General features: G+C 44.2%; 1 protein-coding gene across 2 annotated transcripts in view; it reads left to right on the top strand.

Moving 5' to 3' along the window:
- LOC122811120 (golgin subfamily B member 1-like) overlaps positions 1-14,854 on the top strand; it is a 2,318,314-nt gene that overhangs the window by 2,162,485 nt on the left and 140,975 nt on the right. For both annotated transcript variants that reach the window (XM_044082720.1, XM_044082719.1), the window contains one exon: positions 9,420-9,517. In XM_044082720.1, coding sequence (XP_043938655.1) covers positions 9,420-9,517 — 98 coding nt within the window. The remainder of the gene's footprint in view (positions 1-9,419; positions 9,518-14,854) is intronic.

The raw sequence follows: 14,854 nt of genomic DNA on the forward strand, positions 1-14,854 counted from the left end.
TCTACTGCCCCAAGAGTATTCAACAAATGCCTTGCTCCTGTCATTGCTTTTTGCAGTACAGTTTTTTTTCCTACCTAGATAACGTACTCATTCAAGCCTCTTCTCCTAGCAGTCTGTTGGAGGCTCTCCAGTTTACCACTTGTCTTTTACACAATCTGGAGTTCAACATAAACCTCCAGAAATCAGTCCTGACACCTTCCAAAGATCATATTTTCCTTGGTTGCAGGCTTCAGACTGTTTCCTTGCTAGCTTCTCTCCTTGCCTCCAAAGTTCTGTCCGACAACCTTTTTCCAGTCTCTTCTTCCTCTGTCACAGCTAGGGAATTTCTCAGGACTTAAGGATTTATGTCTCTCACTATTCCCATGCTCCCCCTTGCCAGGTTCCATATGAGGAAGTCCCATTGGTACCCCAGATCAGTGTGGCTCCAACATTGCTACCCCGTGGAGTTCCATGTTATTTTATTTTGTGTCTCAAGCTCAAGCTTTAGTGGTGGATTCATAAACTCTTTCTCAACCCAAGGCTTCCCTTTCAGGTTCCACATCCCTCTCAGGAGCTGTTCATGGATGCCTCAGACCTAGGCTGGGGAGCTTCTTGTGACCCCCTAAAGGTCCGACCATATCAACATAAAATAGATGAGAGCTCTGAAAGCTTTTCATTCCATCTTTCATCCTGATCCTCTCAAAGTCTTGACAAGACAATACCACAGTGTGTCAACAAGCAAAGGGGCATGAGGTCCTTTCTCCTTTACAGACTAGTTCTTCACTTCTTTGATATAGTTATCCAGTATCAAGTGACTATTCAGGTGGTTTGCAATTCCTTCAGAGCACAGTCTCATGGCAGATTCTCTGAGCAGATGTCTTTCAAGAATGCAACTGCAGTCATAACATATGGGTTGTCCTGCCTCAGGCAGCCCTCGGTCGGCCGGATTCCAAAGTCTGGGTCCGACATCGGCTGATGTCGCATTTCTCTCCGACATCAGAGCGGCTGGAGTACATAAGCATCAGCCGACGCCATTTTCTCCAGTCTTTCTTGCCGCGCGGTGCCCGAAGCAGAAGCAGTTCGCAAGTGCCGGTCGGTCAGCTCCTGTATTCTTTGATTCCAAAGTCATCAAAAAAGCTAAGTACCCCATTGGGGACCTTTTCTTGCCACAGCCGATGTCAGAAATTACTGAAAAAGTTAAAAATTGTCTTTCTTGTGGTAAACAAATACCTCATAAGGATTTCCACTCTTACTGTCTACCTTGCCTTGGCCCAGACCACGACGTCTCGGCCTGTGTAGCCTGTGCTCGCTTCAACAAGCGCACTCTCAGGCGCCGGGCGGAGTTCGCTGAAGATTTTTTCGGCGAAAAATTTGCCTATACAATGCCGTCGGAGCTTCCGACATCACAAACTCCCAAGAAACGAAAAGACCGGGACCGACATCCTCGGCCCGCGTCTACCACCGACTCCACGCCAAAACCTACCACGAGTGCTTCGGTTCCTCCTGAGATGGTTATTCCACCGCCCGAACCGAAGACACCGTGACACGACTCCGATTCCGGATATCACTCCAATGCCAGTTATTGATTTTCCTCCGGATACCGAAACCGAGGAAATGCCCGAGACCATTGCTGTAGATAAGGTCACTCCTGCACGTGGAGCTGCCAGTCCTCCTATGGCCATGTCTGTTAAGGCCTACACTAGGGCTAAGGCAGCCAGCAAGACCAAGCATCTTTCTGCAAAAGCCTTGCCTCAGCCTACTCCAGAGACACAAATTATGACTATGGCTGCTGACTTAATTTCTATGATTAGAGGTTCACAGGCCAATCCTGAGAGAGGATCCCAGCCTCCTTCTGATAAAAGGCCCCGGGTTGAACCCTCTGACCCTATTCCTTCAGATGAAGATCCTGAGGACTCTGTCCACTCTGATGGCCAGGAAGAGCTCTTCCAGACCTATGAGGACTCGGATGCAGAGGATTCCATCCCCTCGGCCTCCCCTCCTGAGGATATTTCTTTTGGGGAAGTTCTGCATACCATGAGGGAACATTTCAAGTGGCAAGGCCAGGAATATTCTGATTCCAGAAAGCGCCTTCAAACTTTCCTTAAAAAGCCCCAGCACAGGCCCTTAGCTATCCCTCCTGTGCTTGATGTTTTGGATGATTTATATTCTGACTCTAGTGTTACCCCTGACTCACTTCCTCCTGCCCCAGCCAAGCCAGACAGGTATTACAGGGTCGCAAAAACACACTCCAATTTATTCAGGGCCCATACTGCTGATTTGGAAACTATTTCTCAGGGATCTAAAGGTGTTTCAGCTTCTACCTCTAAAAATCCTTTGCCCTCCAACAGGGAAGCTAGGTCATTAGAGAGATGGGGTAAAAAGGTTTACACCTCCACTACTTTATCTATGAGAGCTTTGAATTGACTTTTTCATATGTTACAATATCAGGATTTCCTGTTAGAAGATTTACAGAAAACATTGGCCTCTCCTGATCCTTTAGACAGGAAGTCTTTGCAGGAAGCTGTACATAACTCTCAGCAAGTAAGCAATCACTTCCTGCAGTGTGGATATGATGCACTGGAAGCTTCATGTAGGGCAGCTATGACAGGGGCAGTCATTCGTAGACATGCATGGTTAAAAGATCAACCTCTACCAGATCATGTAAAGGCAAAACTTCTGGATGCGCCTTTGGAAAAGAACAAGCTTTTTGGTGCTAATGCTAAGGATGTGTTAAGTCCATCGAGGAAAAAGCAAAATCAGTTCAAACGGTGAAAGATTTCCTCCAGGTTCAACCCCCCAGATTCAGTAGGAATTGGCCTTCAAAAAACTGGTCCTTTCCTAATCCTGAAAAATTTCAAAGAGGTAAAAACAGACGTGGCCGAGGAAGAGGACAATACAGAGGTCCTTACAGGGGACGACAGTGGCAGCCAGCAAACCAAAGAAGTGACACAGGGGTTTCACCTGCCCCACAGCCACAATCTCAATGACCTTCCTCTACTTCCGCCTACCAGGGAACAAATAGAAGCTCCCTTGGGCAGGAAATTATCTCTGTTTGCAGACAATTGGCACAGACTGACAAAGGACAAATGGATTTTGGACATTATAGACCGAGGTTACAGGTTCCATTTTCATACCTTACCAAGAAAACAAGGCATGCCAAATCTACCACAAAACCAGAGGGCAGAGGCTATCAAGCAAATCTCTCTGCTGACTCGGATGAAAGCAATAGAAAGAGTTCCACTACAAGAACAAGGCCAGGGGTTTTACTCAAGACTGTTCCTTGTTCCAAGAAAAGAATCTCAATGGAGACCAATACTGGATTTGTCCGCATTAAACACCTTTCTCATAGTACCAAAGTTCAAAATGCTGACTCTACAGCAACTCCTTCCCATGCTGGGCAAGGGGTCTTGGCTGATTACTCTGGACCTCAAGGAGGCATACCTGCATGTCCCTATCAGACACAGCTGCAGAAGATACCTCAGATTTCTTGCAGGGCCAGAGCATTATCAATTCTCAGCATTGCCATTTGGCTTATCTACTGCGCCCAGAGTATTCACAAAATGCCTGGCTTCAGTAATTGCTCATTGCAGGCTCCAGGGATCCAAATTTACCGCACCTGGACGGCTGCCTCATACAAGCGGACGACAAATTGATGTTGACAAAAAACTTGGACTATGTCATATGATTACTTCAAGCTCTGGGATACACAGTCAACTTCCAAAAGTCAAGACTTCAGCCATCCCAGCAAATAATCTTCTTAGGAGCCAAATTAGACACAGCCTCTCAAATGGCTTACCTAACAGAAGACAAGCAAGAGAAGTTAACTCATTATTTCAAAGGTTTGGCAAAACTTACCCAGATGACTGCAAGGAGATTCCTACAGGCCCTGGGTTACATGGCATCCTGCATTCTCCAGGTTCCATTAGCAAGACTACACATGAGAAAGCTTCAGTGGTACCTAAAAAGCCTATGGTCTCAACACAGCAACAACTTAGAGACAACCATACCGCTCATTCCATGCCTACAAAAGGAATTCCTATGGTGGGCCTCGGTAAGCCAGGCAAACACAGGTATGTCATTCAAAAAACCACAGATAACACAGACCATGACCACAGACGCCTCAGACCTTGGATGGGGGGCGCACATGGAAGGCAGGTGTATACAAGGACAATGGTCTCCAAAGGAAACACATCTGCACATAAACCAAAAGGAAATGCTGGCAGTAATGCATGCCATCGAGGCCTTTCAACACCAACTTCAGCAAGGCCATTTACTGATACGGACAGACAACACCACTGTGATGTGGTATATAAACAAGCAAGGGGGCACCCATTCTTACCCCCTTTGCAGACTGACAATCCATCTTTGGGAAAAATCACTGAGCCTAAACATTCAGTTACAATCCCAGTTTGTTCCAGGCAAAGACAATGTGCTGGCGGACAGCCTAAGCAGGAATTTCACAGATCCACACTAGTGGAGGTTACATCCGAAGATCTTCACACAGCTCACTTCGACATGGGGCAGGCCAGAAGTAGACCTATTTGCCTCTCACCTCAACCATCATCTACAAAAATTCTGCTCAAGGACATACCATCCACAAGCTTGGAAAATAGATGCTCTCTCATTCAACTGGAACCTCTTAAAAATCTATGCATTCCCACCTCTGCCATTGATGACCTCAGTATTACTAAAGATCAAAGCAGAGAGACCCAAGGGGATCCTAATAGCTCCAGACTGGCCAAGACAACACTGGTATCCACTACTACGGAGCATATGTCACACCAAGAAGTGGGCCCTTCCCCAATGGCCTCTACTTTTGACTCAACACAACTTCAAAACAGTGCATCCAAACCTTCAGACACTGCAGATAACAGCCTGGGAGATACCATGAATAACCTCAACCTATCTCTCTCCAAGGAAGTTCAGCGGATACTAACAGAGGCTCGCAGACCATCCACCAGAAAGGTTTACTTAGCAAAATGGAAGAGATTCAGCATTTGGAATACCAGCAAGGGACATGATGCATCATTATTGAACATCCCACGCATCCTGGAATATTTGGCAGATATGCTAAAGAATGGTCTCTCATATTCTTCCATAAAGATACATGCATCAGCTATTTCAGTTAGATATAACACTGATCCACCTGTCTTTTCACATCCTTTGCTAAGGCAATTCCTCAGGGAAATCAAGAACATTAAGCCACCAAGAAAGGCCCCAGTGCCAGCCTGGGACCTCAATTTTGTCCTAGAAAAACTGACTCTACCTCCATTTGAGCCAGCAGCTACAGTTGACTTGCAATTTCTATCATGGAAGACAGCTTTCCTGTTGGCAATTACCTCAGCAAGAAGGGTTTCGGAACTACACGCCCTAATGGCAATACCACCGTTCATAATTTTCCACAAAGACAGGGTTTCATTAAGGACCAACCCTACTTTCATGCCAAAGGTGGTATCTAGAGTTTCTTTAAATCGAGCTATTCATCTGCCTACTTTCTTCCCCAATCCCGAGAATAAGGGGGAAAGACTGTTACATACCTTGGATATTCACAGACAACTTTGATACTACCTGGACAGAACCAAGACCAGTAGAAAGTCTGACCAACTTTTTGTAGCTTACGCCCCTGCAGTCCAAGGAAAAGCAATTTCAAAACAGACTATTTCAAAATGGATTGGACATTACATCAGATTCTGTTATTCCTTTCATGGAAAGACTGTTCCAGCCAATGTCAGACCACATTCCACCAGAGATACAGCCACCTCTACAGCATTCTTAAGAGGGGTGCCTACAAAGGACATTCTAGAATCTGCTACATGGAGCTCCGTGCATACATTCTCCAAACACTATAATCTCCCTCTATACTCCAGATCCAGAGCAGGCTTTGCTTCGGCAGTCCTGCAGGGTTTGATTGCCACACCATCTTTTTCCTAGAGCATTCCTCCTCCCCCAGCTAAGCTATGGTATTCTACCCATATGTTATGACTGCAGTTGCATTCTTGAAGGACATAGTACAGTTTTGTACCTACCATAAATGTAGATGTCCGATAGATATGCAACTGCAGTCAGATTTTCCCTCCCTCCATACCCCTCTATGCCTAGGGTCCACTCCTATCCCTGTTTTTCTTAGCTGGGGATATCTGTTATGGTGTATCTGTTTATTGCTCATTTATTTGTCTAGAATCCTGTTTTTGTCTTCCAATTTGATTTCAGCCTTCCTTGGAGGGCACCTGGCATCTGGGGCAAGAAACACTGAAGAAAATGGCGTCGGCTGATGCTTATGTACTCCAGCCGCTCTGACGTCGGAGAGAAATGCGACATCAGCCGACGTCGGACCCAGACTTTGGAATCTGGCCGACCGAGGGCTGCCTGAGGCAGGACAACCCATATGTTATGACTGCAGTTGCATATCTATCGGACATCTACATTTATGGTAGGTACAAAACTGTACTTTCTAGAACACAAACTCAAAAAATGAATGCTTCACAGAGATATGTTCCTGGACATTTTCCATCAGTGAGGTATTCCTCAAGTAGATCTTTTTGCCCTCCCCTCCCCTCTGAGCAGACAACATCCTCAAGTCTGTCCCAGTCTCAAGTCCTCTCACTTGGAAAGTGGATGCCCTGTCTTTCCCTTGTTGGGAATGTTTCTTTATGCCCCCCCCTCCTGTGTTTCCTTGAGTTCTGCACATCATCAGGCAAGGCTCTCCCAAAATCTTGCTGGTGACTCCCTTTTAGCCCAGACAGTATTGGATCTCACTTCTTTCTCACTTGGCAAGGTGCAATCACCACAAGTTACCTTACTGGGTGGATCTTCTCCCACAAGACAGGGGGATCTCTTATCCATCCTTACCTGCCCACTCTTCAAACGACATTGTGGGTGATAGGGTTTTGATCACTTTTAGGCATCTCTTTTCAGGGGACATGCTCCACGTTCTGCAGGAAGCCAGGAAAACAGCCACCAGAAAATCATGTATGACCAAATGAAAAAGATTTTTTGTCTGGTGCCTCTCTCACCGACAGGATCCCCTACTTGTGGAGGTTCCTCTGGTTCTTTCTTATTTGTGTGATCTGGTGCATGATGGGTTGGCATATTCTTCAGTTAAAGCTCACCCGTCTGCAATTTCTGCTGGTCTGTCCTTGAGTCCTCTTCTGACCTCTAGGTTTGAAATCAGACAATTTCTTATAGGTGTCCTTCATATCAGGCATCCCAGGAAGCCTATTTCGCCTTCTTGGTACATGAGTTATGTACTTGACAAATTGACCTTCTTTTTAAACCTGCTTTTTCAGCTTCCTTGCAACATTGTACTTTGAAGACTGTTGTTTTATCTCTTTTGCCAGGAGAGTGTCTGAACTTCAGCCTGTCATGGGTATTCCTCCTTTTTTAATTTTTCATACAGGCATGGTGTCTGCATTATTTGGTTCCTCCCTCACTTCCCCCTCTTTCCTAGCTGTTACCCTTTGTTTTTGTTGCCCTCGTGGTTGAGAGGTATTCCTTTCCTTCTGTCTTTTTTCTTTCTGGATGTACACATTCTCCTTTATCCTGGAAAGTATTCTGTTCTTCCTGGGTTTTTCAGTTATGATGGTTTGTGTCTGTATGTCATCTTTATGCTGTGTATGGGGAGCATACATGTGATGTACGTTGCCTTTAAGAACTAAAGGCTTTGTTATACTGGCTGGACATTGGAGTATCCTTGGCAGGAGATCCCTTAAATAAAGAATACTGCAGCAGTGGAGAGAGGGACATCTACTTTTGTGGTAAGATTTTATGCAACTGTACTTTGTCTCTGTCTTCATTTGCCTGCTGTGTAATTCTCAGCAACTAAGTTAACTAGATAGTACTGTTCCTGAGTTGTCCCTGAAGAGTCGCTTGCTCCCTGTGGTTTACCCTGTTAACAAATAATTAAAAGAAAATAAAAACAATGGAAAGAAAATCTTCATCTTGGTGTCAGGTTTGAAATACTCAGGTATTCACTGCCTTAGAAAATTGTCTTCAGATTGTTCGACTCTACCTTACCTCATGGAATGACAGTAAATGTTTTCACTGTAGAGCTTGCCACCTATTTTTCTTTCTTTTTGGACAATCCAGAAGTCTGAACAATTGTCTTGCTCAGTAGTCTATAAAATGCTGTACATGTACAAACTCCAGTTTTCTTTTTGCAGGACAATCCCAGAATTTATTTAAAAAAATGCTTTTTATAGAAGCATTACTTAAAAGTGCTGAGATCAAGTCAGCGGGTGCCACAAAAGACATTCTGCCTCCCACCAATGTGCCCATTTAGCTCATAAAATGGTCATGAAGATGATCAGAGTAGGTGGGGAAATGAGACAAGAAAAGTGGAGCCAGGTAGCAGTTGTAATTAAGTGCAGAAATTAATTGCAGGGTTGTTTCCATAGTCTCAGGCCCATGCTCAAGCACAGTCAGAAGTTATTAAAAAAAAAATGAAGGGAAGATCTTGGTCTCACCTCCCAACCTTTTGGATGAAATTTTCAAGAGCAGTGCCAAACTTAACTGCATAACCGTTAGATAGTGTAACCAGAGATGACTGTGGCAGGATGTTCAGATGCATAATGAGAACTAGCTGACTCGGATGATTTTGAAACACTGTAGAGACACCTGGTGTCTACTTAGCAAACTGTTAAAGCTGGTCTTCCAGTTCCTTAAAAAAAGTCAGCTGAAGTGCTGCTAACAAAACAGTTAATGCAAGGGAATAAGCTTTTTGTCCTCTGTGCTGACTGCACCTTGGGTTGTGGAAGAATTGCAGTATCTTTTGCCACAAGTCTACCAGTAGAAGCGTGCAGGATTTGTATGTTCCTTAACTTAAGTCATTACTTATTCATCTCCTGACAGTGTATCTTCAGGATGACATCTTTTTTAGTAAATGTGTGGAAACATTAGGGTTACGTTGTGAATTTACATTATTTCTAGAGCTTGTATTTTCTTCAGTTTTAATTTTTCCAGGGACATTTTCCTGAACATTAGTCTTCATTTCAAGTTATAAGTGGCAGTTATGGGTATGCAGTTTTAACTTCAGTCTAATGATACAGATTTTAAATTCAGAATTACAAAATGTGAGCAGTGAAGAGTTTCAATATTTTTACAGTGATACACTAATTTTGCGGAAAAAAAACCCTAGGGTAAACACTAGTATTGGCTAATCTGTTGAAAGCTATGATAAAGTCATTGACTGGGTCTGATTTCTGACTTTGTTCTGATATTTTGCAAACTGATTTCAACTGTAAGTGATGAGAGTTTAGGCTGAGACTGTTAAGTCACTTTGTGATTCTGCTTATTAATTCATTTATGCAGCTAGAGCTGGATGTAAGTAGTTACTTTGTTGAGACATATTTAGCAGTCCTTTTTTCTTGCCTAAGAAAGTAAGTTTGGGTCATGCCTGACAGTACAGTAAAACTGTACAGATCATGTTATGTATATGTTAACAGGATGAAGCAAGAACAGAGGTTCCTCCTGGGGCACCACGAGAACGAGCAAGCGTTCTAGTAGAGCTAGAAAACCAAGAGCTGAGTGAACTCAAGAAAAGGTTAGTATGCAAGAATGTAATTTTTCTTTTTTTTTTTGATTGATTAAACTGGAAGAGTGGAGTGTTATATTTAGTCTCATTGGGGGTGTGAAATTTGACCACGATATCCAGATTAACAGGATCATGGAATATTTAAGAGTACAACATAAGAAACACCAAGTGAAATGCATTTATATCTGCATCACCCCCCTCCCATTTTACCATGAAGTTAGTGTGTCTGATAACAATGACGGTCGCATACAGTCAGTGTTGCCACCACAGATTGGCTAGCCCTTCATATATAACCTGAAAATTCAAAAGGTCATTCTATAAGAAACTTGGTTATCTGTGGTCAAACTGTGAGCATCCACAGTATTTTTTTTTGCTTATTTTTTGCACACTGTGTCAGTGACCAGCAGGTTCTATTCCCTTCACCTTCTCAATGCAGTTCATTTATTCCCTGAAGAGGTGCTAGTCTTACAGCCCATCTGCAAAATCTAAACAGTGGAAACGTCACCCATCGAGAGTCAAAGGGTTTTTTCTATATTCCCCTAACTCCTAATGGCCTATCCGGTAATCCACCTAGGGTTTGGTATGCCTTGTGGATCACTGAGGGTGTGCAGTTCACTTCCACAAGCAAGTGATATCTCAGGATAACTCTTGAAGTCACCACTGTAAACTTGGCTCTGTTAGGGGATTCTATACTGGTAAGAAGCACCCCACCCCTCCCCCCGAAGAAAGGTGAACCAGTCTAACCATGTAACTCCTCTCTTTCCCCTCACCAGCTGAATTAGGTGCCCAAACCACTAGTGAATCTGGTTTGTAGTAAGAGCTTTATCCCTCTGCAGTAACAGCTGGCTGAAACATAGGAATCTACATAGTTGCATAGTATTTACATTGTTGGCAGTCATTTAATATGACAATCAGGCAAGGCCTTACTAAGTAGCCGTTAAGATATTTTCATGATCATTCAGTAAGTCCATTATTACGGCTGAAAATCACTTTTGGCCAACCTACAAATAGCATCCTGCCCTCACCAAGAATGATACCATGGTATGAAGAAAAATTTATCAATTTCAACAATTGGCTAAGTTACTGGTGTCATTCAAAGGGGATCCATTGTCTGTCTGCCTGGGATGACATGCTCGACAAGCCATGCTGCCTCGCTAGAGACGGCTTGCACCTGTCACCCTTAGGCTTTCAAATACTGGCCAAGGCTCTTGCCACCCCCATAGTGCCTTTTTTAGGCAAGGCTCAAAAGACAATCCCACTGCCATAAATAGCACAAGTAACAAAAATCTGAGGGTAATAATACTCAGTGCTAGAAGTCTAAACCTCAAAATGCATGCACTCGAGGCACTCCTCAGTATGGAGAAAATTGATATTTGTGCAGTAACAGAAACCTGGTTTAAGGCTTCAGAGAGCACCCCAGCACTACCAGCCTACAACTCATATCATACATTTCGGCCACAGAATCCGGACCGAAATACAAAAGGCAAGGGAGTATCCATATTCATCAAGGATACCCACACCTCCAGGTTAGTGGCACAGCACGATGCTTCAGAGATTATCCACATGCAACGAACAACGGGCAAAACTGCAATTCAAATTGTAGCTTGCTACAGATCACCTACCATGTCCCAGGACCCCCATTCCACATTTTGGAAACACTGGGTAACATAAAGATATTCATCGTGTTTCACTGTTGCAGTCATGACTGTAGGGTTCTCCCCTGCCGGCAGGCAGCCCTCGGTCGGCCAGAATCCCAAAGTCTGGGTCCGGCGTCAGCTGTTCAACCATGCTCCCTGACGTCAGAGTGCCAGGAGTACAAAGCTGACAGCCGACTCCATCTTCTCCAGTCTTTCTTGCCGTGCGGTGATAGCAGTTCGCAAGTGCTGGTCAGCTGACTCCTGACGATTTTTTCTGATAAACTTCAGTCCGAAGATTTTCTTCTCCACTCAAAGCTAAGTACCCCGTTGGGGAAACTTTTTTCTTGCTCCACTCCGATGTCAGAAAAAGTTAATAATTGTATTTCATGTGGGAAGCAAATACCTCATAAGGATTTTCATTCTTACTGTATTCCTTGCTTAGGCCCTGACCACTACATAGCTAGTTGTCGTTTTTGTGCTAGATTTAATCAACGTACAATTAAGCGAAGGTACAATTTTGCTTTTCATTACTTCGGTAGGCACTTTAACTACAAAATGTCGTCGGATACAGTTCCGGCTACCGGAGTTCACAAACGTCGCAAGGATAAAGACAGGACTCCAAGGTCCAAATCTGATGATAGCGCACTAGCGGAGCCAGCTTCAGGTTCGGCTGTTATCAGTGAGGCGCTTTTGCAGCCCCTGTCGTCGGCCATTTCAGAACCGATGGCCGAAATGGACTCTCATGAGGAGCCAACCAGGCCTTTAAATATTTCTATTGCAGGACCTTCGGACAATGCTCCTTCGGATGGGTCCGAAGCCGCTGTGCAGGTACCGGCTTCCGAAGGGGTTTTCAGGCCTACTCAGCTTCTAATAAAGGCAAAGGCAAAGATTCCTTCTAAATCAAAGACTGCAACACAGGCCTCTTCTGAACCGTCTCCCAAGTCAGAGAAACAGTTACTCAAGATGGCAGAGGATTTACTTACTATGATTAGGGGTTCACATCCCCCTCCAGATAAAAGGCCAAGACAGGATATTTATTATGATTCCTCTGATTAGGCTTCTGTTTCCTCAGTTTCTTCTTCTGACCAGGAATATTCTTTCCCTCCTTATGAGGATTCTGATGCTGAGGAATCCATTCCTTCAGCTTCTCCCCCTGAGGATTTCTCTTTTGGGGAAACTTTGCATGAAATGAGGGAACATTTCCACTGGGAAGGACAGGAGTATTCGGAATCTAAGAAAAGACTGAGGGATTTTCTTCTTCTTCCCCAACATAGAACCCTGGCTATTCCTCCTGTTTTGGATATTGTGGATGATGCCTTTTCGGAGGCTAACTTAACCCCTGACTCTTTTCCTCCTGCTGCTGTTAAGCCTGATAGATACTACAGGGTTCCTGATTCCCACCAGTTTTTATACAAGAACCCTTCTGCTGACCCTGAAAACATTTCTCAGGGTCCTAAGGGAGTTAAGGCCGCTTCTGCCAAAAATCCCATTCCTACTGAAAAGGATTCTCGATCCTTAGAAAGATGGGGCAAAAAGGTGTACACTTCTGCTACTTTGTCCATTAGGGCTTTAAACTGTCAGTTTCATATGCTGAAATACCAGCAATTTCTCTTGTCTGTTTTAAAACAAAAGCTTGCTTCCATTTCTGCCTGTGCAGATGATAAGGAATTACATGACTTATTGCATGCCACTGAACAAGTTGGGAAGCATGGTTTACACTGTGGATTTGATGCCTTGGAGGCTTCTTGTAGGGCTGCGGCCTCCGGCACAGTCATTAGAAGGCATGCATGGCTAAAGGAACAAAATTTGCCTGAACAAGTAAAGGCTAAATTATTGGATGCTCCTGTGCAGCATAATGTTTTGTTTGGATCAAAAGCTGAAGAGGTGATTAGAAAGATGGAGGATAAGGCGAAATCCATGCAAACAGTTAAAGATTTCTTACAAGTACAGCCACCTAGATTTAGCAGGAATTGGCCTTCAAAAAATTGGTCCTTTCCCACTTCAGACAGGCCTCAGAGGGGTAGATATAGATGCTCCAGAGGAAGGCCTCAAACACAAGCTTCTTATAGACCAAGACAGTGGACTGCTTCCACCCCTAGGGGAGGAGAGGACAGGTCACAAACTCAAAGGAAACAAACTCAATGACTCCTTCTGTTGGGCTACAGGAACTTCTTGCCTGGAAGCCCTTCTCGGAGGAATACTCTTTTTATCAAAATTGGACTCAAATAACCCAAGACAAGTGGGTTTTGAATGTGGTTTTAAGAGGTTACAAATTCCATTTTCATACCTTGCCAAGGACAAGCGGATGGCCAGACCTTCCAAAACATCAGTGGACGGAGGCCTTAAACCAGGTGGAATCTCTTTTGGCTATGAATGCCATAGAACTGGTTCCACTTTCAGAGATGGGAAAAGGTTTTTTACTCAAGGCTCTTTCTAGTCCCAAGGAAGCAAAACTCATGGAGACCCATTCTGGATCTGTCGGTCTTGAACACCTTTCTAGAGATTCCAAAATTCAAGATGCTTACTCTACAGCAGCTACTTCCAATGCTGTCCAAAGATGCATGGAAGGTAACTTTGGATTTAAAGGAGGCATATTTACACGTTCCCATCAGGCAGGATCGCAGAAAATACCTCAGGTTCAAGGCCGGATCGAGGCACTTGCAATTCTCTGCGCTGCCCTTTGGATTGTCTACTGCGCCCAGGGTCTTCACCAAATGCCTGGCTCCAGTAGTAGCTTACTGCAGACTCAAGGGAATTCAAATTTACCCTTATCTGGACGATTGTCTAATTCAGGCAGACAGCAAGGATGTCTTACTCCAGCATCTAGAATTTGTACAGAACCTCCTCAAGTTCCTGGGATTCTCTGTAAACATAAAAAAGTCAAATTTGACACCATCCCAACAGATAACTTTTCTGGGTGCTCTTCTAAACACCACAACCCAGATGGCATTTCTGACATCCGAAAAACAATTACAGCTGCCTTCAACTTTCAAAACATTGGCAACTTTAACTCAACTATCTGCAAGGAAATTCCTGCAGGCTTTGGGTTACATGGCCTCCTGCATCCTTCTCATACCATATACAACACTACACATGAGGAAAATACAGTGGTACCTAAAAAGTGTATGGTCTCAGCATTGCCACAGTTTAGACATACTGATCTCCGTCCTTCCTTGCCTTCAAAAGGAATTTCTTTGGTGGTCCAGGGCATGTGCTCTAAACAAAGGGAAACCCTTCTGTCTGCCTCCTGCCACTCAGATTTTAACCACGGACACCTCGGATTATGCTTGGGGAGCCCATTTTCAGGGCAACTGTCTGTAGGGCCTTTGGAAAAAGGATCAGAAGCACCTGCTTATCAATTTAAAGGAAATGTTAGCCGTTCAGAAAGCTCTATTGGCCTTCAGGAATCTTTTACAACCAGGATAACTACTAATACAGACAGACAACAACACAGTTATGTGGTACATAAACAAGCAAGGGGGATCTCATTCCTACCCCCTTTGCAGACTAGCCATGGATCTATGGAACACAGCTCTAACTTGCAATCTGGATCTTCAGTTTCTACCCGGGAAACAAAACTTCCTGGCAGACAGTCTGAGCAGAAACCTTTCGGATCCACACGAATGGATGCTGGACACCAAAATATTCAGGATGATAACAGCAGTCGGGATGTCCTCACATAGACCTCTTTGCATTCCATCTCAATCAT

This window comes from Protopterus annectens, chromosome 9.part0 (genome assembly GCF_019279795.1).
Source record: "Protopterus annectens isolate FY-2018-M chromosome 9.part0, PAN1.0, whole genome shotgun sequence".
NCBI lineage: Eukaryota > Metazoa > Chordata > Ceratodontiformes > Protopteridae > Protopterus > Protopterus annectens.